The sequence below is a fragment of the Somniosus microcephalus genome, chromosome 8 (assembly GCF_052327205.1).
Source record: "Somniosus microcephalus isolate GS21.2 chromosome 8, FLI_Smic_1.0, whole genome shotgun sequence".
In the NCBI taxonomy this organism is placed as follows: domain Eukaryota; kingdom Metazoa; phylum Chordata; class Chondrichthyes; order Squaliformes; family Somniosidae; genus Somniosus; species Somniosus microcephalus.
Genome location: NC_140994.1, coordinates 18823488 through 18841470, shown reverse-complemented (window position 1 = coordinate 18841470; position 17983 = coordinate 18823488). Strand labels below are relative to the sequence as shown.

General features: G+C 49.0%; 1 protein-coding gene across 4 annotated transcripts in view; it reads right to left on the bottom strand.

Annotated features, from left to right (window-relative positions):
* Window positions 1–17983, bottom strand: part of lzts2a (leucine zipper, putative tumor suppressor 2a) — a 229873-nt gene continuing 211890 nt past the window's right edge. For all 4 annotated transcript variants that reach the window (XM_085994310.1, XM_085994311.1, XM_085994313.1 and 1 more), the window contains 2 exons: window positions 15141–16013; window positions 1–9152 (listed from right to left, as the gene is read on the bottom strand). In XM_085994310.1, the coding sequence (XP_085850436.1) occupies window positions 8451–9152; window positions 15141–16013 (1575 nt within the window). In that variant the 3' untranslated portion in view covers window positions 1–8450. The remainder of the gene's footprint in view (window positions 9153–15140; window positions 16014–17983) is intronic.

Genomic DNA, 17983 nt, shown 5'->3' with positions numbered 1-17983 from the left:
TCATTTCGACATTATTTTTATTAGAAACACAATGATCTGTAATCAGTTTTATACATGAAATGTACAACGTGAAAAAATAAGTAATTTGGAGATGGATTCTACAGAGACCATGTTCAATATCAAGCAGGAAGGAAAAGCAAGGCTGTTAAAAAGTAAACAAAAAAATGATTGCGAGTCCTCCGACATTAATCTAGTCACGAGATCTACATTTAAATAGATACCTTGACAGTGTCCACACAAACATCGATGTCGCTGCAGTGTATCACTAACAATCCCCTCATTATTTACAATAGCTCCCGAGATCTTGTTATAATGTACAGGTGATGTACATGTTTTAATTAAGCAAACTCCAACATAAAATACACAACAATCAATTTTACAATCTTATTGCTCGACAGAGCTGAAGTGTGATGACCGTATATATTTACACTTTTTTTAAAGTTACAAACGGCCACTGATGAAGAGTTAATGAGGAAGTATGTATCGCGTTCTGTATTACAGCTCTGGCCTCCAGCCAGAAAATAACACACTCCAAAAAGTTCAAGGTTGTATAAATGTCTTATTTCTTTGTGAGATTTGAAAAAATCTCGGGGAACGACGGCCAAAAATCTTTACAAGGTACTTACAGTATTCCCTAGAATTCTTTCATGTCTGAAACAGATCGGTTAGAGGTGCCTTCAGCACTCTGTATTTTTAAACAGAGAGAATCCTGGCAGCTTTCACTCTGTGTAAAGCTGCCGATCCTCACCACGCATCGTGGGGCGAGACTGAGCACAGGCCAGTGGCTACGCTCCAGTATCTCCCAGTAGCTACTTACAGAGAGTGAGGGAAACACTGGCCACTCTCACACATTGCCTAGCGACCATTCTGAAAGGCATTGCCGAAGGCCTATTCTTTGGACAATGAGACTGTGTGGCACAGAGGCCACGCCTTAAATACCTTAAAGAAGGAACCTTACCCTAACAAAAACATGTGTTTTTTTTTAAACATCGGATTCATCTCTTGTCATTTACCAACTTGCTACCTTCTTCAACCATCAGGTTGCCAACTCTAATTGGCTGTATTCCTGGACCTTTCATCATATGACCTCCCACCAACAACCGCCCCCACCCAGTCAAACAGCATTCCCCCCCCCCCCATCTCCAATATTTTTATAACTAATAAATGGAAGACATTAAAAATATATATTTTTTTCAATGCCTCTATGATTTTTCTCCCGGCCCTGTCCAGAAGATTATCTTCAATTCCTGGAGACTCCAGGACAATCCTGGCGGGTTGGGAACCCTAGTCAACCAGCAGGCCTGGAGCTCGTTCATGCCACTGGAGGCTGGGATGTTAACTCTCTTCTCTTTTGGTAAAAACATGTATCGACTGTAGGGATGTTAACTCTGTGTTCCAGTGTCTTTAGTCACTAGATCGGTGGGGTCGAGCAAACGCTCATTGTTTCTTTTGTGGCTTGAAGTGTTCCTAAGCAATTCTGATTGATCAAGAAGAGCACTACTTGTCCTTGAACCCTTTCTCGCGCAGGCCGGAAAAGAACTGAAATAAAGTCTGCTTTAAAAAAATCTGTTTGGTTTGTGATTTGAACGAACAAGACTACATAGACAGTAGTTAATAAAGGGCAGGAACAACTAGTGACACCCTGCTGGCTATTCAAAACCTCAGGTTGCTGCTGAATGGCTGTCAACTAATTTATTTATTGATCTGACGTTGGCATATGAATTTTTTTTTTTGCCTTCACTTAAAAATACTCTTTTGAAGGGGTGGTGTCGCTGTGTTGCAAAGCTGCCAGGTTTAATCACAAGAGGCTGCAACTGCATGAGCAGCAACATAGGATGTCATTACATCCCCCATTGTCTCTGGTGCCAAGAATTTGTTCATTGTTAAGATAAATACATCATTAGGTTGAGTATCAAACTACAAGGTAAACTTGGATGAAGAGCTACCCACATTGGAGACTGTAAGAAGTCTGCTTGAGAAACCCCTTCATGAGGCAACACTACCCCCATTTATTGGACTGAAAGAAAGAAGCTGGTGAATTAAGTTAAGTGGGAAACGTACTCTTATAAAGAGAGCACAAATACAATGGAGTTCTCTGTAGTGCCTGCTGGTTCTCTATGAGTTTAGACTGTTATCTGTGGCATGGATTGAAGCGGGGTCCATTAGATTGTGCGGGACTATGCAAAGCCCCACCATCGCACTATCCAATTACAGTATCAAACCTCCAATCAACTGAAACGATAATGAAAGGGCAGTATTGAAAAAGAAATCAACAACTGCCCCCCCCACCCCCAGTATTTCCACCACATTTGTGAGCAACTAGCAAGGTTATAAACTGTAATGATCAGTAACATGTCATTCTAGAATGGTACACTAGGTGGAGCTGTATGTTTAGTAGGGGGCTACCCACAAGGCAGTAGTCAAGATGGATGCCTGTACACTAGTCCACATGGCTGAATAAATGACTAGCTCAAGCTAGCTGTTCATAATGAAAACGTCTATATATTTATGAACATAAACTAATGGCACAAGGCTGTTGCTCTGCTATTGCCTTCAGGGGAAAAAATGCAGACTCGATAAGACGTTTTTACACACACTTAACTAAAACAAACTTTAGGAGAAGTGAGTGTGGAGAGAATATGGGAGTAATTCTCAACGTCGTGCCTGGGTGGGTAACCTGGCAAAGCTCCTTGTATAACCCACCCGACTTTGGGCCCATTCATTTCAATGGAACGAGAATTGGGCAGAATCAACACAGGCGGGCGGTCCACTTCGCCAAGTTAGCAGCCAGGTGGCGACATTGAAAATGACCCCCTTACGGCTTTTAGAACTACATATTCCTGCAACATGCAACTGCTCCAACACTGGCAGGGGCCAAGTACATTTCCCACTGTGGTACGAAGCCAGGAGGGTCCTAGTTTAAAACCTGCGTCAGGGTGGCAGCAATGCTGCTACAATTGGCCTCAGCACCAACCAACTGGAAAAGTGGAGGGTGTGGGTGAAAATCAGCCAGGGTTCTCACTCATGATCGTTATGGACTGCCTCTTGGAGGAAAGGCAACTGTATGGACATCTGGTGAAGACAGGCTGGATACCCCCTCCGTGTCGACACTTACAGCCAGGGTTCGCGTGCAATGGATAGTCGGTCACATGGATGATGTACCAGAGTGCTGGCAATATGCAGGAAGGACATCCCAGCATAAATCAATGAGAGGAAGGAAGGCACCAATCCCTGTGGTAGAGGCCCCAAGTATATGCCTGGTTCATTATTGCCTGATCAATATTTCATCTCCCTCCCAAGATTATCGATGCTCAGAATATCAACAAGCTATCATTCACCTTGGGATAGATCTCGACGGTGTAAAACAGACGACAGCGAGTTGGCAGCCTGTCTTGCATCTCTCCCCATTTTTCTTTCCTTTGAAATCCCCCAAAAAATCAGGAGCGATGTGAAATGGGCTGCCGACTCACTACCACTCGTTTTACACTATCGCGCACATTTATATAGCGCCTTTCATGACCTCAGGGCGTCCCAAAGCGCTTACAGACAACGAAGTGCTTTTGGAGTGTAGCCACTGTTGTAATGTCGGAAACACGGCAGCCAATTTGTGCACAGCAAGCTCCCACAAACAGCAATGTGATAATGACCAGATAATCTGTTTTTGTTATGTTGATTGAGGGATAAATATTGGCCCAGGACACCGGGGATAACGCCCCTGCTCTTCTTCGAATGGTGCCATGGGATCTTTTACGTCCACCTGAGAGAGCAGACGGGGGCCTCGGTTTAACGTCTCATCCGAAAGACGGCACCTCCGACAGTGCAGCACTCCCTCACTACTACACGGGAGTAACACCCTAGATTTTTGTGTTCAAGTCTCTTAGAATGGGACTATGAACCCACAACCTCCTGACTTGGAAGTGAGAGTGCGATCCACTGAACCACGGTGGACAATGTTGAGATGTACCCCCTTGTGTTCTCTAGGCTGGTGGACTACATCAGCGGTCTTAAGGGAATGGGGCAGGAATATAAGCAGCTGCAACAGCAGTTTTCCCCACTAATTTCATCTCGTCCCGCGTGCTACATCTGCTTACACGAGCACAGGCTGCCAAGGCATTCCGGTGGAGACAGGGTTGTGGGAACCAGTGCAGTCTCGTACATGTTATAACAAAGGTCCCAAACATCCTTATCCTGACTGAACGCTGGCTACAGCTGGCTTGAGGAAGTTCACCCAAAGTTCAGAAAAGACAAGAGACGAGTTCAAGTCGCACTGAGTGTGCACGCTCACTAATTTAAGTGGTCTCGTACGAAATTCGAAAGTCCTGCAGCCATGCTAGATCAGATTATCTGTCAGATAGAAGGTAACGGCGGGAGTCATAGAATGATACAGCACAGCAGGAGATCAATCGGTTCATGGTATCCACAGCTTTCCCACACCAGCAGAGTCTGCATAATTCGTTATCAAGGCTGTGGAATCCATAAACTATTAATCCAGAGTGCTTTCTGTTTGGAATTGGCCCCAGTAAAGCTGACAAACCACTGACTGGGCCACACGGTTTGAGGAAACAGAAAGCTGTGCTACACATCTCGTGGATAAGATTACAAATCTGAAAGCCACGGGGCCACAATCAATTGGAAAATATGAGAGTCTTCGCTCCAGCTCCTCTTCACCCCCCCGCGCCACCCCATCCTTTGCCAAGGCACCATCGGAATTGCCTTGTTGGCCCACTTCTAATACTGACACGTTTCCAGCACTTGCTGCTTTTCTTAGAGACAGCAACAACAACAACTTGCATTTATACAGCGCCTTTAACGTCGTAAAACGTCCCAAGGTGCTTCACAGGGGCTATTATCAAACAAAGTTCGACACCGAGCTGCCTAAAGAGATATTAGCACAGGAGGTAGGTTTTAAAGGACGGGAGCGAGGCAGCGAGACTTAGACTGGGAATTCCAGAGCTTAGGGCCTGGACAGCTGATAGCCTGGCCGCCAATGGTGGGGGCGAAGGAAATCGGGGATGTGCAAGAGGCCAGAATTGGAGGAATGCAGAGATCTGGGAGAGTTGGAGGAGGTGACAGAGATCTGGGAGAGTTGGAGGAAGTGACAGAGATCTGGGAGAGTTGGAGGAAGTGACAGATCTGGGAGAATTGGAGGAAGTGACAGAGATCTGGGAGAGTTGGAGGAAGTGACAGAGATCTGGGAGAGTTGGAGGAAGTGACAGATCTGGGAGAATTGGAGGTGACAGAGATAGGGAGGGGCGAGGCCATGGAGGGATTTGAAGCCAAGGATGAGAGGAGGGGCACTTTACACCAGGAACAGCTTCAGTCATGGAGCTGCTGCAGTCCAGGATATAGCACAACTAGAGAAAGCAATGGCTTATTATAAGAGAGCATGTGGCAGGATTTAGATCTCACAGATGGACTGACCTGATAACTCACACGTGCCAAAGTACAAATCATTCATGAAGTCTTCTGTTTATACCGTACAATTGTAAATGAATTAGGGAGAGAGATATGTTCAATGCTGCAATGTGTTTTGTACGTGGGTCTAGCATGTTTGTGCCTTTTAGATTAATTGTCAAAAAGTGTGATGCAACATGAGAAATCTGCCACAAGTCATGGGACAATCCCAGAAACTGAGGGACTGTTTGGACATCCAACCACAAGGGCTGACATCACAACACAAGCAAAAAGAACTGCACCGGTAATATATTCTGCAACTAACCCTACCGTAGGATGGACTTAATAATTGTACATAAAAATACTAGAACAGCTCAATTTGGAGCATGGACGGATTTAAGCCAACCCATGCATGGATGTCTTGGCAAATTGTCAGTGCTATGGTAGAGGGCGGAAAAAGAAAATCTAGAAAGCCAAAAAATCTTTAGCAGAAAGATCAACTGGCTGCCTCGCAGGCCGTGAATCTCGGCGAAAGTAGCAATGTCTGGAAGAACGACTGCTGTCACCGCCCGCCTTTTCAGTCGGTAGAATGAAGTCAATGGGAAGAATCTGATTTCTCACAGGGGGGGGGGGGGGTGGGAAACAGCAACAAGTCATCGCTCGTTAACAGCCCGCCATTGACACGGCTTGCCACGTTTGTGGCTGCTGAACCACACCTTCTGCCCTGCCCCATTTCCAGCTGAGCCATTTGAGACGACCTTCAGGGAAGGCGAACATGGTAATTCTGTCTTAAGTACTGGAGTAACCAATAACACTGTGACAGTGATCAGATGCTGAACTAATGGGTTTATGGGTTTAAAATCCAGGAGATTTGTCAGGGGGCAGTTAGCATCACTTTGTCCCAGCCATCATTGTTGCAGTCAATCTCTTCCAACGCAGCAACAGGCCTATTGGTTCCTCCTTGCTGGTATTGAGAAGGCCGGGACATCAGGCAGAGATATGTGTGGCTGTTTTAAAATGATTTCTTTCTCATTTTCTATTTGGTTAAAACGTCCAATAGAATGGAATGCATATCTTTGAAGGTATTAAAAGGTAGAAATGTTGCCCGGCAGCAGATTCACAGAGGGACACAGAGACAGGCCCGAAAGCCTGGGACTCGATTTAAACCACCCGGCCCAAAACAGCCCTGGCAACGCAAGGCCCCCCCCAGCTAGTTATTAATAAAGCAAAATTGTTGAGGTAGGGGAAATAAAACATTACTAATGCTAACTAACATCTTAAACTTTCAGTATAAAACATCTGTGTGCTACGTTGGCAAAATGGTAAACATTATAAACAGCTTTACAATCTCACTGCGTGCCGCAGACGGAGGCAATCTCCCCCATTGGTGGGTTTTTGTTATCCATGAGGCACTCTGGCTCTCCCCCCTGAATCCTTCTGCACCGAGTTGGATGCGTCTTTTTTTACAAATAAAAACACAATCCTGGTTCCCAAAATCCGTGATCCCGCTCCTCCGCTGGACCGCAGCAGAGCAGGGCCTCCCCCCCCCTTTGTTGGCCAGTTACACGCCTCTGACTCCATTAGAATGCCCAGGGTCAGGCAATTAGAATAAAGTGGGCCGGCACTCGCGCCAGGAGCTGTGTGGTTGGGGTACCCACTGGTTGGGTGGAGGGGGCTGGTGGTTGGTAAGGAGATTGCATCGTTGGCCTACAAACTAGGCCCAAGTTCCGACAAGTTCAGCTGAAAGGACCTGTGGGAGGAGAAGAGTCAGTCCTTTCTTAGGCAGCCCACGTTCCTTAGGACGTCCTAATGCTGTGTGACCAGCTGCCCGAAGGAAACCGGCCTTGCCTCAGTCAGTGGGCCTCACCTCTGTCACTTGGCAGTACTATGAGCCTGCTTTATGCGAGCACATAGTAGACTGGGGGCTTCAGAGTTGGGAAGCGGTGGGAATTCCACCGGACTGCACTGTCCTGCCTCCTTCTCTTGACATCAGCGGCAAAGGGGGAAGACGCGCAGGAACTGTCTGCCCCGTCCCCACCCTTCTCCCAAACACGTGAGGCTCAGGCACAATGGGGTGATGGGCCCGGCCTAAATGGATCCCGCCCCACTTTCCGAACCCACTGCGGTTTGAAGCCCGAGGAAATTTGGGGCCCCCGTTTCTGAAGTTCATTGCTGATTGTGTATCTGGAACCAACAGTGTCAATAAAATGGATCGGCGGTAAGCGATAGAATCGTGTTAAAAATAATAACAGGTAGTACAGATAATTTGGCTAACAGTTTGGCATCTTAAAATATACATCTGGCAGAAAATCCAGTCGCTTTCCTTTTGTCCAACAAAAAAAAAGAAAATCACCTTCATCATTTCGTGCCATTTTATAAATGGTGGCTATTCGTTTTACCTGGACACTCCCCGATATAAAGTATGACATTTTCAAGTTTTATTTTATATACTTCCATTTCTACAAAGTATGTCTCACTCAATTACTGCTTTTGTTCCTTTACAACGAAAGGCTTCTTCACCCATTAGCCAAATTGCCCCCAAATGTGCCATGTCCTGTAATGGTGAATGAGTGAGAATTAGTATTTAACCAGCTGCTTTCGGAAATGGGAATCATACTAGCTCAAATGACAGCCCCAGCACATCTAATATCTGCAAATCAAACTGCGTGGGTTTTTTTTTTGGCCAGTGCCGTGTGTTGTCACATTTCAGTACAAGTGACTGTCAAGAGTATAAACAGTCTTCACCAATACCGACTGCTTTATTTCACTTCTCCTCCCTCAACTCATACGGCAAGACATTGGAGAGCACTTAATGGAGACAAAGGAAGACACCAAAGTACCTCCATGGAAGCAACGGTAGGTAGAGATGTCCGAATGTGCCTACAGGGAGATTGTGTCAGGTTATCCAAAGCCGTTAAATGTCCTTATATTTGTGAACATTTGAATAAACTTGAACAGGTTAAAGAGTTATAATGATTGTCCATTATGTCGGTATTATATTTATCCAACACAAGATTTGGCAAGGGTGGTTTGTCCTTTATTAAAATCTTTTTTTTTTAGATTTCCGTCGCTGTGATCTCCTCAAATCGAATGTCTTCATTTCGCACTTCAAGGTCATCTAATTCCCTGGCTTCCAGTTCCAGACTGAGTTGCCTCATCTCTCTTTCCAGCTCTCGGTTCCTCCTGTACATTTGGATGTAGTTGTGCTGGAGCTGTTTCTGGTACCTAATCACTTTCTCTTTCTCCCCTTGCCAAGTGCGCCGCTCCACCTCAAAGTTCTCCAACTGATTCTCGCTCCTCCTTCTTTCGTACATGAGTTCAGCCCTCAGCTTTTCGACCTGCTGTCTCAGGCCCTGTTGGTTGTCTGCATTTTGCCGTTGAACTTTCGCTTCATCGCTCTCGTACATCAGGAAAGGGTCCTCCCGCTCCTGGTATGAACCAATTGCATGTCTTGTGTTGCCCAGGGCTTCTCTTAGGCCGGAAGTCTCCTGCTCCAACTTGCCCACCTTCTCTCTCAGAAGTTCAGCTTCATTCTTCTTCCGCTGAAGTTCATTCTCGCAGACCTCCAGCTCCAAGGTCTTTGTGTGGACTGACTCTCGGAACTCATGAATCTCATCCTCATGATCTTGGAGTTCGGCCCGTATTTCTCGGAGCTGCGCTTTCAAGGAGACAATTTCATTTCCCTTCATAGATAGATCAGCCTGGGAGTCCTTCAGCTGTTGCTTCAGAAGGGAAATCTCTCCTGACTTTTGGCAAACCTAAAGAACGGATGCAACAACAGGAGAAGAGATCAATTTAGTAAACTGCTCCTTACAATTCCGCTGGACTTTGCTGTGTTATTGTTCTGATGTTTTTTTCTCTTCAATTTAGAAATCTAGGTGAAGCGCCAAGGTGTATAGTCTGTGACATGAATCTCGGCCTAGAAATTCAGTGCCCTTAGCGCCGATTTTGCGGCGCTAGAGGGCCTAGCGCTGCAATTGGCGCCGGCGCCTAAATTGCCTGGGGCCCTTCCGCCGCGGTAGACCGGTAGCGCTGCGCCGGCACCGATGACGTCATCGGTGTGCGCAGCGTCCCGGTTGCCGTGGTGACGGGCCCCAGCGCCGAAATTGACTTGCGGCCGCCTCGCCCGTGGCAGCCGCAAGCAACGTTCTGGCAGAGGTGCCTTGCACAAGTTTGCGCCGGCGCATTAAAGGCCCCGTGGCGGCCGGCCGCTTTCCCGCCGCCCGCCTGGCCGCAGCTCCCTCCCCGGACTTCCCCCTCCCCCCCCCCGGAACAGAAGCAAGCCCGGCACTTGTCCGAGGTGCCGGGCTCATTTTTAATAAGATTATCGCGGGCCGCGGCCGGGTGCAGGCAGCTCCTCCTTAAGGGAAGGAGGAGGCCTGCACTTCCCGAACCTGCCGCACCGCAGCGGGCGCCGCAGCGCCGGAATAGCGCCGAAATTCAGCGCATAGCGCCAGTTTTCAGGCGCTAACAGCTTTCAGCAGCGCCGGCAGCCGTTTGGGCACAGAACCAGTGAATTTTGGGCCCGACCAGCGCGACTTAGCTCCGGCACTAACTTCCGGCGCTAAAGCCCTGGCAGCGCCAAAACTCAATTTCTAGGCCCTCGTCATTCATGTGGAAATGACTTATGAAATAATACTGGGCGGCCTGCTGGTGGCGCTGTCCAGGGAGAGTATAAATACTCGGGCACGGGCCCAGCTTGCTCAGGACATTCTTTAACAGGAACTAGTGAAGGACACAACTAGACCTCCATGTTGTGAAACAGTTGATTAAAGCCTTGGTTAATACTCAGACCAAGTGCCTAGTAGTTTTCTTACGTCAGTCTGGGAATAGGACCAAGGATGGAAAAGAGGAGGATGAAGTAGTGGTTACCTAATGCCAAACTTGGCTTTTAAAAGCTTGTAGATTGCAGAAAGAAGGAAAGACTGAGATCTTGGAAAAAGGACCACATTGGCGTGGAAGAGGTGTAGGATAAAAGAGGGAAAACAGTGGATGACGAGTTGGAGAATTGAAGAGTGCTGGCAAGAGGGGACGAAGGGAAGCTTAAGAACAAGACAGAAGGGCTAGTTACTGTAGTGTATGTACCTTTAAGAGAGAACTACTTTTACAGCTCCTGTATACTGTAGTACTGGCAGTGACCACACCTGTATATAAGCCTTGAGCAGGCATCTGTACTGTTAGTCTTTAGACTACCCTCCTCCAGTAAACACCTGTTGATTGTTAATCTACAGCCTCCGTCTAGTTATTGAAGAACACCATACCTTAAGATTTACGGATTCAACAGTTACGGAGAAAGGGAGAGAGTAATAAAGCGTCTTACAGGCACCTGAAGACACTGGAACATCCTTATGGGACTTGTTAGCGGGGTCTGAGAGATGGTGGCACCATTAGAAAACTGGCTATACAGCCAGAGACAATTACATTTTGGTGATTTGCATCACATTGTTAATGTGGGATCATGTTTTGCTTAATTTTGTTTATGATTCCAGTGTCACCAACACATTCGACACTCACGAGTTTCTCCCTCTCCCGTAAGCAGAGGCCAATTCCTTTGCTTACGGGATGTTACCTGGGCTGGAGCGTTTCAGCTATGAAGAAAGACTGGACAGGCTGGGGTTGTTTTCCTTAGAGCAGAGAAGGCTGAGGGGGGACCTGATTGAGGTGTACAAAATTATGAGGGGCATAGATAGGGTAGATAGTAAGGAACTTTTCCCCTTAGTAGAGGGGTCAATAACCAGGGGGCATAGTTTCAAGGTAAGGGGCAGGAGGTTTAGAGGGGATTTGTGGAAAAACTTTTTCACCCAGAGGTTGGTTGGAATCTGGAACTCACTGCCTGAAAGGGTGGTAGAGGCAGGAACCCTCACAACAGTCAAGAAGCATTTAGATGAGCACTTGAAACGCCATAGCGTACAAGGCTATGGACCAAGTGCTGGAAAATGGGATTAGAATAGACAGGGCTTGATGGCCGGCACGGACACGATGGGCCGAAGGGCCTCTTTCTGTGCTGTATAACTCTATGACTCTATGACACAGCCCCTTTAAGCTTGTAACTAAAGATGGCCGAGAATCATTGTGACTTTTTCTCTTGGCTGCTGTCCATCTTCTTTAATGACACTTTTCTTTTAAATTTAAAGACTCTGTTGCGATAGTCTCTCGTTTAGAAAGCCCAGAGCTTAAAGCATTTGATGATTTTGGATCAGGGGGTTTAAGCTAAATCCTGGTTTTCAGTGGCACAGCTGTGGTTGTCTGTACGACAAAACATCAAAGCTCCCGGCTCCCATTTTGGATCGAACTGCTTTCTCTAACGTGGCCAGTTTGTGGATCACGGTCGCAGCTAGAGTTTAGGGAGTGTGGAACAGAGAAGATGATGACTGTGTCTTGGGGAAGTAGAAGTGACCTCAAACGTATATTCCCGCCCCCCCCCTCCCCAACTGGAAAGGAAATGAAATAGATCGAAGGCAGGGCTGCGATAGAACAAAAGAAGTAAAGAGACATTAAGAGGTATTCAAAACCAGACGAGATGGTAATAGGACAAGTGGAGACAAAAGACAGCTGAGATTAGGTGTGAAGTGTACTGGCAGAAAGAGAGACAGCTGCCATGTGGGAGAGAGAAAAAAAAGGAAAGGGGGGGAAGGGAAAACCCAAAACAAAGGGGTGGAAAAAAAAATATAAGTAAAAATGTAATAGGGGCCGAGGTTATGATCTGAAATTGTTGAACTCGATATTGAGTCCGGAAGGCTGCAAAGTGCCTAATCGGAAGTCTTGACTGCTTCAGCCCGATTTCATTTGCAGCCTTATTTAGTGTCCATGGTGAGATATGACAACAGGTTGTTTTGTGAAAGGAAGAAAGAGAAAAAGAGAAAGAGGAAAAAAGAAAGAGAGGAGAAAGAGAGAAACAAAGAAAAAAAACAGAAACTTTCACAACCTCAGGACGTCCCAAACCACTTTACAGCCAATGAAAGTACTTTTTTTTTTACGCTCCTGCGCTACTGGAGTGGAGGGGGTGGGGGAGAGAGAGCGGGGGTGTCATCTGTAGAGGGCAGTTGGGCAGAATTAAATAGTGGAGATATAGCCATGGATAGCTTGGAGCTTTGCTTGATTATCTGTAAGGTCAGAGAATGTACCTGTACAGGTTTCTTATCAAAACAGGTAAAATTTATAGTAAAATTAGGGAATAAATGAGAATTGCAAGCTTTGGATGATCTATGAGGATTGGTTAACAGACAGAAAACAGAGAGTAGGAATAAGCGGGTCATTTTCAGGCTGTAACTAGTGGGGTACCGCAAGGATCAGTGCTTGGGCCTCAGCTATTCACAATCTACATCAATGATTTGGATGAGGGGACCAAATGTAATATATCCAAGTTTGCTGATGATACAAAGCTAGGTGGGAATGTAAGTTGTGAGGAGGATGCAAGGAGGCTTCAAGGGGATATAGACAGGCTAAGTGAGTGGGCAAGAACATGGCAAATGGAATATAATGTAGAGAAATGTGAAGTTATCCACTTTGGTAGGAAAAATAGAAAAGCAGAGTATTTTTCAAATGGTGAGAGATTGGGAAATGTTGGTGTTCAGAGGGACCTGGGTGTCCTTGTACAAGAATCACTGAAAGTTAACATGCAGGTACAGCAAACAATTAGGAAAGCAAATGGTATGTTGGCCTTTATTACAAGAGGATTTGAGTACAAGAGTAAAGACGTCTTACTGCAATTATATAGGGCCCTGGTGAGACCACACCTGGAGTATTGTGTACAGTTTTGGTCTCCTTACCTAAGGAAGGATATACTTGCCATAGAGGGAGTGTAACGAAGGTTCACCAGACTGATTCCTGGGATGGGGGGATTGTCCTATGAGGAGAGATTGAGTAGACTGGGCCTATATTCTCTGGAGTTTAGAAGAATGAGAGGTGATCTCTTTGAAACATACAAAATTCTTACAGGGCTTGACAGGGTAGATGCAGGGAGGATGTTTCCCCTGGCTGGGGAGTCTAGAACCAGGGGTCACAGTCTCAGAATAAGGGGTCGGTCATTTAGGACTGAGAGGAGAGAAATTTCTTCACTCAGAGGGTGGTGAATTCTTGGTCCAGGGAAAGAATAAATCAGTCATGGTTCCCGCTCTGATCAATGTCTGTGCATGTGTGGGTATGGGGGGAGGGGGGTGGGGGGGGGGGTGGGGGTGGGGGTGTGTGTGTGGGGGGGGTGGGGGGTGTGTGTGGGGGGGGGGGTGTGGGGGTGGGGGTGGGGGTGTGTGTGTGGGGGTGGGTGTGGGGGGTGTGTGTGGGGGAGGGTGTGGGGGTGTGTGTGTGGGGGGGGTGGGGTGTGTGTGGGGGGGGGGTGGGGGTGGGGGGGTGTGGGGGGGGTGGGGTGTGCGTGTGTGTGGGGGTGGGGGTGTGTGTGTGTGGGGGGGGTGGGGTGTGTGTGTGTGGGGGGGGTGGGGTGTGTGTGGGGGGGGTGGGGGGGGTGTGTGGGGGGGGGGGGGGTGTGTGTGTGTGGGGGGGGTGGGGGGGGGTGGGGGTGGGTGGGGGGGGGTGTGTGGGGGGGGTGGGGGGTGTGTGTGTGTGGGGGGGGTGGGGTGTGTGTGTGTGGGGGGGGTGGGGTGTGTGTGTGTGGGGGGGGTGGGGTGTGTGTATGTGGGGGGGTGGGGGGTGTGTGGGGGGGGGGTGTGTGGGGGGGGGGTGGGGGGGTGGGGGGTGTGTGTGTGGGGGGGGGGTGGGGGGGGTGGGGGTGTGTGTGTGGGGGTGTGTGTGTGGGGGGGGGTGGGGGGGGTAGGGGTGGGGGGGGGGGTGGGGGGTGTGTGTGGGGGGGTGTGGGGGGGGGGTGGGGGGGGGTGTGTGTGTGGGGGGGGGGGTGGGAGGGTGGGGGTGGGGGGGGGGTGCGTGGGGGGGGGGGTGGGGGTGTATAGAATCCTTGGTTGAGGGGAGGATTGGATTGGATTGGATCGGGTTGTGATGTCTCGCTCTGCTGACATTTCTGGGGGTGATTTTCAACAGCTGGCTCCCTGATTCTCGCCTCAGAAAAATGTATACTCAGCCCGTTAAAATCCCCTGGGTACCTCGGCGTACCAAACATTGAGCGGGCTAACCAGCGGCTCCTTTACAGGGACCGCTGGAGGCCGCTCACAAAACAGCTCGGGAAGCATTCAGAGATTTTTTCGAGGCCCCTACCGCGATTTCCTCCCCCAGCCATTTCCCGCACCTCCCAGCCGGCGGCGGCACTCCCGCTTGGCGCCCACAGCATGCCGGCGACGCGCCAATGGGCACCGGGGGCCTCCGAGTGGCTCGGGCGCTCAGGACGCCACCAATGGGCTGGTGGACCGGCTGCTCCGCCCACTTCCCACCCATTTCCGGGCGGCGCATGAAAGTCGCCCCCCCCCCCCGCCGCCTTGCCATCTAGGCTAACACATGAAGAGTGGACACCTCATGGGCAAAGTGCCAGGGGGTGGGCAGACCCCAAAGGACCATGTCTCAGCTCCTTCGGGTGAGGGAGGGAGAAAATTAGGAGGTGGAAAAAGATTGTAAGGAGACTTAACAGACCACCAGGGTAACCAGGCAGATTTGGTAAATGAAGATATTTGTTGTTTACAAGAGTTAGAGAATTTATTGCCTTTAAATAGTGAGGAGTTAGATCAATTCAAGCTGACCTTTGCTTGGCTCAAACTAAATGCAATCGTGAGGGTGAGCAAGATTAGGAGTCCTACCAGATAAATGGAAATTCAACCCTTTGGAGCTTTCCAAACCAAGTCACCTACCTCCCATTTGGTTTCCTCCAGTCTCGGTCCCAGCTCTGTTTGCTCTTTCTCAATCAAGGCACATTTCTTCTCTAACACTTCGCGTTCCTGCAGCAGCTGGGCAAAGTCCTCCTGGAGTTTCTTCTTCTCCTGCTGGAGCTGAAAGACCTGGAGCTGGAGGACCTGGTGCATGCGCTGGGCCTTCTGCGAGCTCTGCTTGAGCTTGCCGGCGCAGCTCTGCCGCAGCTCCTCCATCTCCTGCTCGCAGCGCCTTTGCTTCTCCTCGTAGATCTGGCAGAGGGCGGCTTCGTTCTCGTCCAGGTTCTCCCGCAGCTGCTGGAGCTCGGCCTCCCTCTCCCGCAGCTTCTCCTCCAGCTCCCGGACGACGAGCTCGTGGCTGGAGACGGGCGAGCGGTCGCAGGAGCCGCTGTCGGAGAGCGGGTGGCCCCGCCCATTTAGCGAGGCCGTGCTCTTGCTGGACGAGGAGCGGCCGCTGTCGGAGTTTGACAGGCCAGTCAGTCCCGTCATGCCCCTCTCGTGGAAAGGGTGCTGCCCGCCGACGTCCATGTTGATGTGCCCGGTGGAGGAGCTGACCGGATCCGGCTGGTGGCTGCAGCCTGTGCTGTACGTCGGGAGGCTGGACAGGGAGTTTCTCCCGGAGTCTGACATGGTTCCCGAGTGCGCGCTGTTCCTGCAGCTGTAGCCCTGCAAAGAATTGCGCTTGTCGGTGCAGTTAACGGACCCCACTGAATTTCCGTTGAACAGGATATTCAGGCTCCCTTGACTGTCTGATAGTCCGTTAACAGGACGAGGAACAAGGTACTGGACAGAGTTCCTGTTCTTGGGCATAACGGGCTTGAAGGCTGTTGGTCTGATCAAGTTCTTTTCAATGTTCTGAAACACAATCAAATATTAATCACAAAAAAGCTTGAGAGAGAGAAAAAAACATTCATTTAAAGGAGAGGTCAACTTCATTAAATTTAAAAGGGCGGCTAACGTTTTGATTTTCTCAAGGAAGGGTGAAGAACACATTGAAGCATATAAGGTTCTGAGAGGGCTGCTGAGAGGCTGTTTCCTCCTGGCTGGAGAGTCTAGAACCAGGGGTCACAGTCTCAGAATAAGGGGTCGGCCATTTAGGACTGAGATGAGGAGGAATTTCTTCACTCAGAGGGTGGTGAATCTTTGGAATTCTCTGCCCCAGAGGGCTGAGACCGATAGATTTTTGGACTCTAGGGGAATCAAGGGATATGGGGATCGGGTGGGAAAGTGGAGTTGAGGTCAAAGATCAGCCGTGATCTCATTGAATGGCGGAGCAGGCTCGAGGGGCAAAGTCGCCCACTCCTGCTCCTATTTCTTATGTTCTTATGAAAGAACTAACAACAACAACTTGTATTTATATAGCGCCTTTAACGTAGTAAAAGGCTCTCTACGGGAGCGTTATCAAGACAAAATCTGACACCGAGCCACATAAGGAAATGACAGGGCAGAAGACCAAAAGCTTGGTCAAAGAGGTAGGTTTTAAGGAGCAGAGAGTAGGTTTAAAGGAGGAGAGGCGGAGAGGTTTAGGGAAGATGAAGATGATGATGTCAGACACAGCCGATGTGATGCTACGCCAACAATTTACACGTCCTTGCGATGAATGTCTACAGAGCATCAGGAAACAAAGGTTTGCCAAACATTTGCTCATGCAGCCAGAGCCCCTTTAATACTTCAAAAGTGCCTGTCCTACACAGCCCTGTAAAACACTGCCAGCCTCTGGGGCAGACAATAAAAATATTTAAATATTTAAACCTGGCATCGCTGCTTCACAATCTATCTGCAGCAGGCTGAATTCATTACAGTAAAGCACTTGGCTGCGTTCACAGTTCAAAATGGGCCAACAGTAAAGTGCCTGGGAGGCGAGCCTCAAGACGCTTCTTTTCATTTGCCTCTTTCGCTCCATCAGTTACGTCCTTAGTACAAACCACCTGACCCATTTACAGCAGAGTGGGCCCATGCAAACCCGCCTTTGGGGTTTAGCCCCCCCAGGACCCTGGAAACACAGGGAGCTGCTCCACCCGCACACGCACTGAAGCAATCACAGTGAGAGAGCAGCACATGGTCCAGTCTGCTCCTCCTCCCCAGACAGGGAGCAGTGAATATAGGCAATGGAAAAGCACTGTTAATCTCACCTTGAAACCGCTCAGGTCACTGCATTTTGAAAACGAATCAAAGTTCCTGTATGGTCCAAGTTTTGCTGGGGTAACTTAAAGGCCAACTGGTTGGGAACCCTTCATTCAAACGGCACCCCATGGACCACCTTAAACATTCACTCCCTCCACCACCGGCGTACCGTGGCTGCAGTGTGTAGCATCTACAAGATGCACTGCAGCAACTCGCCAAGGCTTCTTGGCTGCACCTCCCAAACCCACGACCTCTTCCACCTAGAAGGACAAGGGCAGCAGGCGCATGGGAACACCACCACCTCCAAGTTCCCCTCCAAGTCACACACTATCCTGACTTGGAAATATATTGCCGATCCTTCATCGTCACTGGGTCAAAATCCTGGAACTCCCTCCCTAGCAGCACTGTGGGAGTACCTTCACCACACGGACTACAGCGGTTCAAGAAGGCGGCTCACCACCACCTTCTCAAGGGCAATTAGGGATGGGCAATAAATGCTGGCCTTGCCAGCGACACCCACATCCCATAAATGAATTTTAAAAAACCTGCTGCAGCAAAGCATCCTTTCACTTCTGTTAGGAGATCATCGCCTGCCGTTAAGTAGGTCAGGGCTCCGACCTTGCACTGCAGGTTAGACTGGCCCTGCACTGAACATTTCAGACTACCGACACCCGCCTATCACTTCATCGCAAGACAGGGTT